Raw genomic sequence first — 14715 nt, 5'->3', positions numbered from 1 at the left:
GGATTAAAGGATTTCACCATTAACACCTCATTACCATTAGTTATAGATTGTGCTGAAAATGATTTTGTGAATTAATATGTAAAACCAGTAGGGTTGTTTTTAAAAAAATATAAATTTTAGTCCATAATACATATACTCTCTTCTCTCTATATAGGCAAAGCATTTAGGTATTATATTTGAAATTAATTATTGCCACAACAAGCATTGTTGCTTCTAGTAAAATAGAAGAGAATAATTTTTAAAATTGGTCTTAGATTAAGGTCCTTGAAAATTTTGTTGAGGTCCTTGAAAAGTCCTGGAAAGTCCTTGAATTTCAATCTCATCATAGAGTGGGAACCCTGGCATGCCACAAAGGCAGAATTGCGTGATCGTGTATGTCATCCGAGATTGTTGCAGAATATTATATTTGTTTGTCAATGAAACAAATAAGAAAACGAAGTTTGTAAAGCAATAAATTTATTTAAAAACATTGGTAGACAAACTGTCACAAACAGAGTGACTAACGAAAAGAATGAATACAAAATAATCTGCTTCAACATAAGCTTAAATACTCTTTAAACAGATAACGGATGACGTCCACGCAAGAACGACCAACAGCAAATGAAAAGAAACTGGCTGATCCCCTGCAGACCATGACATCACCTACGCAAGTTGAGTGCATGAGATCGTTATCTTCGATGACTGACGAAGATCGAACCTTATACCTTTTATTTTTATGTTATTTAATTAAAATAGAAAAGCCCTTTTAGCATTTATTTATCTAACAGTGTATATGTGATCACTGTCTTGATGGGTTTAAAAGATCATTTAATTTTCCAGGGTTGACAAATTTATATCAGAGTAAAAAAACCATGGTTAAAACTGGCCTGGAAAAAATTAAATGGATGTGTATATTGCTTTTTTTAAAACAAAATACTACAATCTATATTATTAGATGTAAGACTTTGATATCCAAAATATATACAGATAAAATAATTTAAAAGATTTAATTGTAATATTTCTCATTTTATTGTTATAAATGCGTTATAAGTTTGTTAAAAAAGCTTTTGGATCCAAACAAAAACTGTTCCACAGTGATTGTAAAGACTCTGTTGCCATTTGAACAATGAAGTCAAGCATCACTGGTTGTGGTCGATGAGCAGGTGCGTGACCACTTTGATCAACTTGGATTGAAAAGGAGGGTATTCAGTTGTGGTCTTCGTAAAACTGTTCTACTGTAAAGTGCTTGCCTTCACATGCAAGTCGTCGGACTACCAAAGCTGGGAAGCTCTTCCCTCTGCTGAGGATCAAAATTGTGATGGCATGTGTTCGGATCATCTTCAGGGATGTTTTCCAGACCGTGGCCAATAGCCCATTGTGCAATTCTAGTGCAACATAAATAAAGTATCTACCTGCCAAACAAAAACTATAGTGATGCTGTTAATATATGGTAGTAGCTTATATTAATATGTTAAATTAGTTTTTATACTTCCTGATTTTATTCAATCAGAAATTGGATGCTTGAATATTTTATGATCAACACTTCTTAATTGATTTGATGAATTAAAAAAAAAAAACTGACTTAAAATAAACTTTTTAATTCTGTTCTGAATTAAGATCTTTTATATACTCACTGTTTTGGTATTAATTTTGATTTGAACTCATACTTTATAAATACATGCATTCATATTCTTTTTTAATCCGAATTGAAGCATAGGGCTCTATCATAGCTTTCCATGCCAATCTAATTGTGGCCAGATATTTTGCCTCTCATTGTGTCTTATTGTTTTCAACGTCCTGTGCCAAGAATTTTTAGGTCTTCCTCTTTTTCTATTGCCCTGAGGGTTCCAATCAAAAACCTGTTTTACTTTAAATTTTTCAGGTTTACGTAGAACATGACCAATCCATTTTCATATATGTTTTTTAATTCCCAGATCAATTGGTTTCTCTGTTTTGCTTTTCTGACGAATTTTGCTTTACAAATTTTAGGGAATCACTTGATACACAAGACGTTAATAAGTACTTGAAGTGTTTTCATGTTATTTTCATTTCAGTGCCATGTCTCAGTTCCATATAAAAGTACAGACTGAACATTAGTATTGAAAATTCTAATTTTTGTTGAATTTGTTATGTTTTTTTTTGTTTTTGTATCCAGAATTTCTTAAGAAAAGCGTAACTGAATACTTCCAGAATTTGTTAAGAATATCGTTACAGAATACTTCCTGATTTTATTAAGGATGGTGTAACTGAATACTTCCGGAATTTATTTAGAATAGCGTAACTGACTACTTTCAGAATTTATTTAAAATAGCATAACTGAATTCTTTCAGAATTTGTTAAGAATAGCATTATAGAATACTTCCAGAATTTATTAAGAATAGCCTAACTGAATACTTTCAGAATTTATTACAAATAGCCTAACTGAATACTTTCAGAATTTATTAAGAATAGCGTAACTGAATACTTCCAGAATTTATTAAGAATAGCATAATTTAATACTTTATAAAAGAAAGATAAAAAATGTAAAATCAGATTTTAAACTTTTTTTAATTTCACTTTTAGAAGAAAACATTTTCTTTCTCTTCTTTTAAAAATGAAGATTATTGATAATGTTTATTCTTTCCATCAGCAAACCCACTAAAGTTGTTTGGCGTTATACTGATGAAGGAGAAGAAGTGAGGGTCTCTGTAAGAACTGGCAGAATTATACCTATACCAGATGAAGCTGAAGAAACTTATGATTATAAGAACAAAAAGTATTATTCTGGTATGCCACTATTTATATGACATTTTTTGATATCCAAATATTTAATAATTTTGCCATTAGAATAATGAAACTTATGTGAATAATTTTGCATGTTAAATTAAATCATCTATCATTATCATCTTCAAAATAAGGTTAAAATTTGTAATGGGGATTTTTTCAGTTATTTTTATATTGTTTTTACCAAGTTTTATTATTTTTCTTTTTTATACTGCATTAGCATATCGCCGACATAAGCATATTATTTGGTATTGTTCCATTTAACAAATTTTATTATTTCATATTAAAATGAAATAATTCTTTTTAAAGTTTTTTTTTTAATTATTATGCTACTTGCTTTTCATAATTCCAATTTTTAGGAGCAATAATAACAAAATATTGACATTGCTGTCTATTTTGTTGTTTTTTTAAAAAATTTTAAAATATAAATTATTTTTATATAATTAATTAACTTTTTTTGCTAAATTTAAAGACAGAAATTGTATAAAATCAAATTAACTGAAGAACAACTTTTATTATCACTAAGGAATGAAAAATAGTGGAGCTTATGCAGAGAATTGTATGACTGGAAAGGAATTTTTTTTTAGCAGAAATCCAGTAATATTTGTTTATTTTTACATAAATGTTTATTTCTGCAATTCTGTTTATATTTCTTAAGTAATAAATTTGTGTAAAGTATTAGTTAAATAACTTTTCATTCAAAACAGCTTAGCAATTGTTTAAAAGTTATTTTTCATTCACCAGAAAACCTTACAATTAATTGCGGTTTAGTTTTTAGTCTTTTTTTGCAACATCCTTGAAATAACCTTAAAGTAACCTTGACTAAGGAATTTTGAAAAGCAAATTTTTTACCCACAATGCAGCCTTAGAAAAACTTAATGTTTCATTTTAACTTTTTTAACGCTTAGTTATTTTCGTTCTACAACATTTAGAATTTTGCCTTACTCGTGGCTTCCTATTTTAGAGCAACCAAAAGACACAAAGGCAAAAGATGTTGAAGAAATTACATATAAACCAAGGTTATTGACGTTTGAACAAGAAATTATGGAAGAATGTGGTCTGAAAGAAGATAATGTACCTGTAAAAACATTTTGGTATTAAATTAGCTTTTTAACTAACACTTTGTTTTTAATTCTGTTATTTTCCTTCTAGAATCTAATATTTTCCTGGTAATTTTAAGTTGATAAATTTAAATGAGTTTTGTGCTAATAAGTAATAGATAACAGGTAATAATTCAAGAATTCATTGTGGGATTTAACAATGCACTATTTTATGTTTAATGAGCTTTTCATATTGTATTAAAGGCAATAACCCTTTGAGGCCGGTGCCACACTGGTGTCCTTTTTATGTATTTTTTATGCAGAAAAAGGCACCATTGTTTCATGCCGTGTTTCATAAGAATAAATTAATAAAATGCTAAATATAATATTTTTCTCTTATTTTGGCCTAAAATGATATAAAAAGTATGAAATATAGGTTTAATAAAAATTCTGCATGAGAGAGTCAAAGTGATTTTCTGATAAATAATGTTTTAAAAAATGTCAGCTGGTTATTTGCAAAGAACATTCCTAGAAATATGCTGCTATCTGGATGCTCATATCCAGCAATCTTTAATTAGCAAACCTAAATCGTTAATCTTTAGATAATTGACTGTGCTGCTACTTAGAAATAATATTATATAATTTAAAAATCATAAAAGTAAAGCTGCTCTAGAATTGGAGCTCTTATATTTTTGTATTGGATTAAAAACTGAGGCATCCAAAAAACTACTAGACAGAACTGTAATTCTATTTAATAATTTTAAACAATATGGGAAATAAATTAAAATTGCCAGTGAAGTTTTTTTCCTGGACTGTAAACTAATAGGTATGAAATTTTGTTGGTATTAAAAATGTGCTTAGCTGTACTGTTTATTTAATTTTAAATATTTGCAATTATTTTTATTATTTATTATTTTTTCTCTTGAAAGCCATTTATGAAATAATAAGTTAGTATTTTTAAAATTATTATTTACTGTAATTTTTACGAAATTTGTTTTATTTGTTTGTAAATATCTCACAAAAAATATTAATTAATATACTTTGTTATAATTACAGAATAATTTATACTAATTAATATGATTAATATACTTTAAATATTAATTAATATACTTTGTTATAGTTACAGAATAATTTATCTTAAATGGCCAAACAAAGTGTTTTTGTATTGTGGTAATATTTTATATTTAAGTAAATTACTTGTTTAAAATTTAATTGTAGACTTAAAATGACCAATCAGAATGTTTTTCTATTGTAATTTTTTGCATTAAAGCAAATTTTTAATTTTCATTGTAGAATAATTTATCTAAAATGATCAATTAGAGCGTGTTTTGATATTAGTAATATTCAGCATTTAAGTAAATGATTTATTTTAAATTATTATTTTTAAAAAAGTAATATAAAACTATTTGTTTGTTAACAATTCTTTTTTTGCTAGTCAAGTTATTCTTAGTAAAATATCACAATATTCTAGATGTATGGCGATCTAGAAATATCCTAAATGGAGATGTTTTTCCACCCTGAAGCTCCCTAGAAGTCTTTTAGCTTTTTATGACAAACTTAGTTTATAACACTGTTTAATCTTCTCATTTTGAGTGGGCAATGTCATCAGAGTTTTACGCCATTCAACTCATTTCAACTCTTGTGCTCTTGAACTATATTCATTCTAATGCAAATGTGTTTTTCATTTTTTACTTCGAAAGGCCCAGAAACGACAACAATTGTTTTTAAACAATTTTTTTATTTTAGGGAATGTGAATGTAAAGCACACATTTAAAATATCACAAATAAGTATACATAAACTTCTCACATTCTACAAATATATACAACTTAAATTTATATTTATTTACTCTTAACATTTTATAATTTTAAAGTTAAAAATATAAACAAATTCTAATTATCGAGATTGAAACAAGACATGGTTTTAATGTGATGAAATTATCCAAAGAATACCTATATATATTAATTCAATGACTGCTCAATATATTCTGATTTTTCACTATCTAGATGACTACATTTTGTATAATTGCAGTTCTACCATATTTAGCTTTTTGCGTTTGTTTTTATTTCTTTAAAGTTTTGTATATAACTTTAGATGAATAAGAATTCGCATAGCAAATATTTATCAAAAACATTTAAACAATAGTCATAATTAGTTAAGAGTAAACAAATTGTTTTCACTTTTGTACTTTTATTTGCTTTTGTTGTACTAGAGTAAACAACAGTACTATAAAATCATCACACATCTTGCTATAAGTTGATGCCAATAGTTATATAAATTTCTTAAATAAATGTACTCAATCTATCACAGTTTAACTCAATTTATGCTTAGACTTCATACTTATTTTAGCAACTTATCATAACTTATTTTATCATAATATATTTATCATAACTTATTTTAGCAACAACATACAATTTCATTAATGGTGAGTGAACAGTTATTAAACTTTATTTTAACTAAATGTTAACTAGCCAATTTTATTTGACTTTTTGCTTTTGAAAAAAAAAATCCTAGTATATTTAAGATGTTTAAGTAGTGTTTCTTATTTTCCAGTAATTTTTGAAATATTGTATGAGAAATGAAATTTATTCAGTAACATTTTTCTAATGACTTTTATCAATCAAATTAAATTGTATAAGATAAAAAAAGAAATTCTAAGAATCATTTGCAAATGTATTTCCTACTAAAAATAACAAGTAATATTTGCATTGCATTATTAAAAACATGAACAATTTGTCAAAATCTGTAAAATCTTCTGGAATAAGTAAATAACATTAAAATTTAATTACAATTTTGTTTATGGCAGTGAATGGATGTATTTTTCCTATACTATACAAGTTTGTATGAAATAATTTTTGCAATTTGATTATTTTACAATAAATGCTGTGAAAATTCTAACCCTGTTACACCTAATTAAAATCTCTCTAATAAATATACTCTATTCACAATACATTAATATTATGACGTTTGCAATAAATACTTCTATGATAAATTTTTAAATCCCATAGAATTTGAAGTAAAGCACCGTGACTAGACAATTTGGCACACTTCTGCCTTTGGAAGAAATCCAATTTACAAAACTGTTTTTGTTATATTTTTTTTATCATACATCCAATTAAAATAAATACACATTTTGACATGCAGAAATTTGAGGTATCGTAATTACCTCTAATTTTACACTTATGGTGTAAAAAAAAAATAATTGAAAGACAAGTAGTGCTGAAATCAGGACTTTTCCAGGTTAATTTGGAAGTTTTGTGGAAATTTCTTAAGTTTAATTGCAGACATATGCTAACACTGATTAAATTCATAACTGGAAATTGTTATAAAGCCCTCCAAATTATTAAAATAATTTTTTCAAAAATTTAGTGTTTCAAGACAAAAATAAAAATACTTTTATATATAATATATCTAATAAATTATACAACAGAGAAATGTTAATAATATTATATTTTGAACTCTTCTTTTAACAATTCTATGTTGTGTAATTTATTTTAGCATTTGGTCGAACCAAATACTGTTCCTACCGATTTCTAAAAGGTAAACAACTTACCAAACAAAAAAAGGGTATTTGAACATTTCACTTAATTTTTTAAAAAAAATTAAAGTAATAGATAATTTAAATCTCTTTAAAACAAATATAATTGTCAATTTGCGCAAAAATTTACCCTGAAATTTGACTTGATCTTTTATTAAAAGAAAGAGTCCTGATCACATTTATGTAAGAGTGCTAATACAATAAATCACATTCATTGAAAATCACATTGATTTTGCATACAGTATCCAAGACATAACCATTTGAACTTGCTACTGTAAATAATGATGTTTTTTAATGGTTTCTTATTAACTCCCAATAGCTACCCACCTAATTGTGTACTTAGTTAGGTCATTATTAGGTAGTTAATAAGGGTTAACAGTTAATAATTATTATTCTTCATAAGAATATCTCTCATGCCATCCACCCAGCATTTGTGCAGGACTTTCATCTAGCTGAGAAATAGAAAAAATTCATTTCCTATTTCAATAGTTTGGAATAAAATATAAAGAAATGAATTTTTTATTTCTATGAAAGAATATTGCTGCCTTTTGTAGCTAATAAAATGGTATTGATTTCGTGAAAAAGGATATAGTTTAAGTTCGGTGTGTCAACCAAATTGTTATTTGCCAAACAAAATGTTATTGTTATTTTCTCACAAAAGTTTCACTCAATAAGATACCATATTTAGCTTCTTTTTTTCTCCTCAATTTTATGTTTATTTGTTCTGTTACATTTAGTTTTTTTTAAAAAATTTGATGTATATTATTTTATGTTTAAAATCCCTTAATTCTAATATATGAAATCTTATCCTTTAATAATTGCAATTTAAAGAAAAAATATTGAGCTATCACATTTTCATTGAAGAATTCACAATGAAGTACTTCTAAAAAGACATTATATTTGAAAAAATTGCTATCACAATAAACATTTTCATGCAAATCACTATCTGGCAAGCAACTTTGTTCCTAGAGTGAATGCTTTTTGTTCAAACATTTGAAACAATGATTCTCCATTTTTCAACTTTTTTGGTCTGCCACGATTAGATATTTATAAACAGCATAGAAGTGAAAAGTTGCTCCTATGTTCACAAATAAATGCCATATAGCATGTGCACATGGAATTCGTCCATCACATTTAAAGAAAATCACACCTATTATATAGATTAGACCACCAATGCAGAGTTCCCACATGCCTCTTAGCTCACGCTAAAAATGGAAGGGAAAAAAAAGTGATTATTTCCATGTTGGTTTTTGAGAGAAGTTATGCAATCAGTGAGCATGTAAGAAAAATCAGTAAAAGTAAGTACCAATAAATCAAACATAAAAGTATGTATTTTGTTTAGTTTTGTAATAAAAATTTAGTATCTAAAAAATTTTATGCGTGAAAAATATTTCTATACATTTGAAGATCATGTTTGATCTTTTTAAAATTTATATCAGCTTATAAATTTTAAGTAGAATTTGAAAGCTTTCTATGTATAATATTATTAAAAATATTTTTATCCAAATTATTATTTTAAATAAATATATACAAAATTTACATAATAATGAAGTACATGCAGCAAATTAAAAATCTGCTTGTTTTAATTATTCGTTCTGTATTGCTATTTTTTTAAAAGAAAAAATGCAAAACTTTTTTTTGTCATTTAATAACATATTCTATTAAGCTGCCCTTATTCTTTCATATTTTCTTGACGTAATTTTAAACTTGAACTGAGGAAAATAAGTTCCTTTGATGAGCACCTATTTTTCTTTGAGAAAAATAAAAACTCTTTTAAAATATTATTTCTTATTGTAACATAATAAAATGCATCATAGAAAACAAACTAGCCTTACATAGCCTGAAATTCAATATTGTAGAAAAATTTGTGTTCTATCTGTATTCATAATTTTGAACATCAAAGTATTCTGCAATTTCAGTTTCTTTACAGGTTAAAAATAAATCACTCTGAATAAGTTTTAATTCATATACAGTAGAACTCTGATTATCAGACAATGTTGAGACCAGGGGTATCTCGAAAAATCGAAATTATTGGGTAATCAGGTGACTTTTTTTGAAGTGTATAAACATTAAACTATGAGTAAAATTGATAAAAAATAAGTAGTGACCAAAATAAAGCTTCAAAAAAGAACAATTTTATAATTTTTTTTAATCATGAATAGAGATGTAATAGTATGTATCATGAAAAAATTCAGTTATTCAATTTTGTTTTTTGTTTAAATGTTGTATTTTCGAAGCGAGATTTCGTATTCGTCTAAACAATAATAATGTGGTAACATCAATTTCATCTTGTTTTTACAGCCATTCAACACATTTAATTAAGATCTTCTGCTTCGGCGTAGGTTGTAGTATTCTGGTCTCTAAAATTTAATCAAACTTTTACACTAGACATATGTATTGAAGTATGTTTAACTTTTGGGCATCAGTGTACTACCGTTCAGATTGTCCATTTCTAGCACAACTGCAATGCAACACTATAGATTCGGAAAACGGGTTATCTCGTGAGAGACGGATAGACGAGATTATCACGCAAGCAGTATAGGGTAGAAAAATGCAATCTACAACTGTAATGAAAACACTCTAGTTGGGCCATTTACTTAGCATTTTTGATACTAGTATGATTCTTGCTCACGAACAAAAAAGGTGTTGGAAAATCAGTCATACTCGATTAAATGGCACTGTTTAAAGTGTCATTTAATCGAGTATCAAATAATCAGGGTATGGTGGAGTTTATTTTGACATGCTGAAGAAGTTGATGATTACTGCTAGTTTGATGTAGTTGGAGGAAAGGCAATATTAGTCGAACATTTATCCTGACGATGATGATTTTCACGAGCAGGCTGGTTTCCCAGCGAAGAAGGGCGCAAGACTGCTTCAGTCAAGATATTCAAAAATATTATACCATTCTATAAAGCTGCATATTAAACAGATTATGAAAAAAAATTTAAAGTTCAACTACTTGACCGTTTGCAGTCAAAGTGGTGGAGAGTTGGTGATCTTATGGCCATTACCGATTCTCCACGTCAAGAAACTGGTGCAAAATTCCTTCTTTTGACTGTTTAGGAGAACATCTCCATCGCATTGAGATTTTTCACCATCTAAACTGCCCCCTATCTAATTTGGCAAAGTTTATGAATAGAGACCACCTCCACCGTTGCTCACCACTCCATGGCGACTCTGAGACGGCACTGCATTGGCGTGCAAGAGAAAGCGGTGGTCAATTTCTTTTATGTCATCTGTTCTACTCTGAATTTGTTGTTTTAATCATTTCTTTGTATTGCATTGCCATTAGAAATATTAATAAAAAAAATTATTTACACTAGTTGAAAAATTTTGATAAATCATTGTAGGTACTTATTATCCATTTTTTATATTTTTAAAGAGAATCAAATTATAATAAATAATCAAAATATTTTATTTTTAAAATGCGTGGAGATCAAAAGTAAAGAGAAATCTTCATTTTTATCTACATATGAATTATTAAATATAAAAAATTTTGAAAATAGCTTGGAGTTTGTGGCTGCAGGGCTAAGCCCACAGGGCACCTCCGTCCAGCCGGAAATTAAAAAAGCAAGTGTCATGTATACGTTGAAATAGTTATAGCCAAGGAAAGTTAAGGAATCCATGTATTGGCTATTAATAAGATTTTATTTATTGCCAAGGCTCTTTTTCTTAGCCTTACATATTCAGAAGTGTTAACGGAAGCAAAAGTGTGAAAAATAATAACAAATTTTAATTAAAGCGAAACACTTAGCAACCATGTAATATTTTTTGAATTCTTTGTAAGTGTAGTGCGAGTCTTTAAGACTAGATTTTATCCTGAAGAATAGTCGTTGAGAAACTAGCATTAAAAAAAAGACTTTTTTGAAATTTAGAAAGTATTCAGTTGATTCTACCTAAAAAGTATTCGACCGATTGTTCCTAAATTTTGTATTTATTCATTTAAAATTAAATAAATTAAAATTAAAATAAAAATTTGTTTACCTTAGAATTCTGTCTGACAGCGAGAAAAAGCATTTTTGGCCAATATTAAATGTTATAAATTAATAACTTTTTTTTAATAATGTTCATAATTTTTTTTTATTCTCTTAAATACTTCCACTTATAAGTGAAGTAGGCAAAAATGGAAATTAACTTTAAAGGTTGCTCTATTGATATTACGGCCAGATTTTTTCAGATTGAGGCTACATGCTATATTATAAAGGTGACAAAAAAAACACATTTATCATATAAAATCTGATATAATGTAAAATATTCTTTGCACTAATTAATTAGCCTATTTTTGGTCAATGCTCCAAATCAGTTGTACCAGAACCAAAATCTGATCCTTAGATAGATTAAAAGTTGTTCTGTTTTTATTTGCACATTATATAAGCGAAGTTTTGTTTCTACAAGCGCAGGAAGTTATGTAAAATATGAATTAATATTATAAATAGACGTGAAGAAACACTTTTTATAAATAAAATTTCACTCGCTAATGTTGTTCTGGTGGTCTCAGTAAAGTGATCATCTCTGCAACAGACTGTGTAACAGACATCTGTAAGCAGCAAGATGCGTTTTAAATCTGTTGTGGCTGAGAGTGAAAGTTTAGAGAGAGAGAGGAGGACCAGCTCATGTGCTGTCCACATCATCTGACAGGGATCAAAATTAGGTGGCATTCATAGTACGAATTAAAAGATTAAGCTCTTTAACATGGGAATGGGTGCTTAATCATGATTGGGTGGTATGTGTGCCAATGTTACTTCCACGAGCAACAAGAACGATTTATAAATATTTGTCAAAGTAGGTCAGATCATTTTCATACATTCTGATATGATTTTTTATTATGCCCTCATAAAGTTTTATATTTTATACCGGGTAATAACGTCTGACCATTTCTTTATGTGACTTAAAACTATAAATATCAAGTATTTTTGAGTTACTATTCAAGAAAATGCATTTTTCTCAAAATACCAACACTTTTAGTTATTTTTTACATCATTCTCAAAGTTAATTAATTTCATGGTTTAAGAAGATATACAGTTAAATAAACTTTAAACAGCTGATTCTTACTGGAATTTATTGATTTAATGTTCATTTTTTTAACGTATTTTTTTTTTTTTTCAAACAAATATAACTTTATTGAGAACAAAAACACATAAATACAAAGAATATATATTCGTCGTCAAGAGGAAAATCCTGTCCAGGTGACAAAGAAAAGTAATACAATAAATCTAAATTAGAAATTTAAAAAAAAAAATAAAGAAAAAAAGGGGGGGATATTACAATCATAAATTATTTTGCTCATCATAAGACATCATATATTGTTGAACACTGTAATAATAAAAAAAAAAAAAAAAATGCATGAAACTATATATATAAAAAAATAAATAAATAAATAAAAAAAATAACAAAGGTAACATAAGAAATTCATTTGGATTGGCACAAGACTGGTATAAAAAATCAAATGCTTCCTTTAAAGTGAAAAATAGAGATCTAAATCGTCAATGTTCATCACAAATTGAAATAAAGCACGCTTAAAAGAAGAATATATTTTGATGTTTTGCAACTGAAATGGTAATTTATTATATAATTTAGGTGCTAAGTAAAAAAACTGTTTTCGTGAAATTTCTTTTGTAAAGAAGGGAATCTCATACATTTCAGTTGGTCTCCTTTCAGACACATTAGTTTTTAATTTGCATATTAATTTATTGTTGTGTAAATAGAGTAAAATACGAAAAAATACATTATGGCGAAATGGTAATAGGTTAATTCTTGTATATATATTGGTAGTAGTTACACTTGAATTATTTATATTTAGAGAATTAATAATCTTGAAGCATTTATTCTGAACTGAGATTAAGGGAAGTAAATTAGTTTTATATTCACCGCCATATATTATCGCACCATAATTAATTAAAGAATAAAACCAGGAGTAATAGAGTGCTTTCACAAAATTAAAATGAATTTTATTCTTAAGGTGATAAAATTTAACTAAAACGAAACGCAATTTTTTAACTAAATTGTTAATATGTGTTTTCCATTTTAAATTAGAATCGATATATAGTCCTAAATATTTGATATTATTTACAGATTGTAGAATATAGCATTGACAATTTTCATTAGTACTTTTGCAGGAGAGAGAGTGAAATTTTAAATTTAAGTTAAATTCTGATTTTCTTAAACTGAAATAAATATATTTAGTTTTATTTAGATTTAAATTTAAGTCATTTATTGTAAACCATTTTGAAATTATGCGTAAATCAGATTGAATTTGAAAAATTAGTTGATTTAAATCAGTGCAAGAATACAAAATTACGGAATCATCAGCATACGTTATTATCTTACCAAAAAGTTTGAGTTGACAAAAGTCATTGATGAATATAATAAACAATAAGGGTCCTAGAATAGATCCTTGAGGAACACCACGGTTTGAAAAAATATAATTACTAAAATTACTTCGGATTTTAACTCTATGTTCTCTGTTTGAAAGATATGAAACAAACCAATTTAACATAATTCCTCTGAAACCAGCAAATTCTAATTTTTTAATTAAAAGATTGTGATTGACATTATCGAAAGCTTTTGATATATCAAGAAATATAGCTACTGTTATCTTATTTTCAGCAATACTATTATGAATAAATTTTGAAAATTCCAAAAGAGCTTTTTCTGTACTTTTGCCTTTAATAAATCCATGTTGATTAACAGAGAAAAAATTTGTATGTTTTAAATAATTGTACATTTTATCAGCTAGAGCTTTTTCAATGATTTTGGAAAAAACAGGTAATATTGAAATTGGTCTATAGTTTGATAGGCAGTTTTTATCGCCGGTTTTAAAAATAGGAGTTATGGTTGCTCTTTTTAAAGAAGTTGGAAATATGGATGACTTGATTGAGGTATTGATGAAATTAGTTATAAAATTTATATTATTGAGAGCAAATAGTTTAATTAATTTTACATTAATACCGTCATAGTCAAAGGAGTTTTTATTAGAAAGAGAATTTATTAAGTGAAGTACTTCACAATCATTCAATTCTAGGAAAACAAACGAGGTTAAACTTGGTGAAATATATATTTGCAAACTGTTTAAATTTGGGTTTGAGGTACTGTAGGCATTTGCAAATGATTTATTGAATTGATCAGAAGATTCATAGTCGTTTAAAATATCAGGTAAAGTAAGTGATTTGCTCTGATTACCAATAATACCATTTACAAGATCCCATTTTTGTTTATTTGAATCACAATTTAAAAATTTGATTTTGAAATATTCTGATTTTGCTGTTTTAATTAAGTTCTTAAGCTCAGAAACTATAGTGTTGTATGCTGTTTTGTAAATAATATCCCATGGATATTTTCTAGTTTTTTTGAATAGTTTTTCCTTTCTTCGAATTAAAATCAAGATATTATTAGTCATC

At 26.9% G+C, this 14715-nt stretch overlaps 2 protein-coding genes across 4 annotated transcripts in view; one reads left to right on the top strand and one right to left on the bottom strand.

Moving 5' to 3' along the window:
• The window catches only part of LOC107440501 (mitochondrial ribosomal protein L24), a 14493-nt gene extending 10633 nt beyond the window's left edge, over window positions 1-3860 (top strand). For both annotated transcript variants that reach the window (XM_016053444.3, XM_016053445.3), the window contains exons 5-6: window positions 2609-2745; window positions 3707-3860. In XM_016053444.3, coding sequence (XP_015908930.1) covers window positions 2609-2745; window positions 3707-3843 — 274 coding nt within the window. In that variant the 3' untranslated portion in view covers window positions 3844-3860. The remainder of the gene's footprint in view (window positions 1-2608; window positions 2746-3706) is intronic.
• A 4150-nt stretch (window positions 3861-8010) lies between these two features.
• LOC107440502 (monocyte to macrophage differentiation factor 2) overlaps window positions 8011-14715 on the bottom strand; it is a 123118-nt gene continuing 116413 nt past the window's right edge. For both annotated transcript variants that reach the window (XM_071186290.1, XM_021145565.3), the window contains exon 7: window positions 8011-8523. In XM_071186290.1, the coding sequence (XP_071042391.1) occupies window positions 8335-8523 (189 nt within the window). In that variant the 3' untranslated portion in view covers window positions 8011-8334. The remainder of the gene's footprint in view (window positions 8524-14715) is intronic.

Source organism: Parasteatoda tepidariorum, chromosome 10 (assembly GCF_043381705.1).
Source record: "Parasteatoda tepidariorum isolate YZ-2023 chromosome 10, CAS_Ptep_4.0, whole genome shotgun sequence".
Classification (NCBI taxonomy): domain Eukaryota; kingdom Metazoa; phylum Arthropoda; class Arachnida; order Araneae; family Theridiidae; genus Parasteatoda; species Parasteatoda tepidariorum.
The sequence above is the reverse complement of the archived record's forward strand: the minus strand, read 5'-3'. Positions and strand labels throughout refer to the sequence as shown.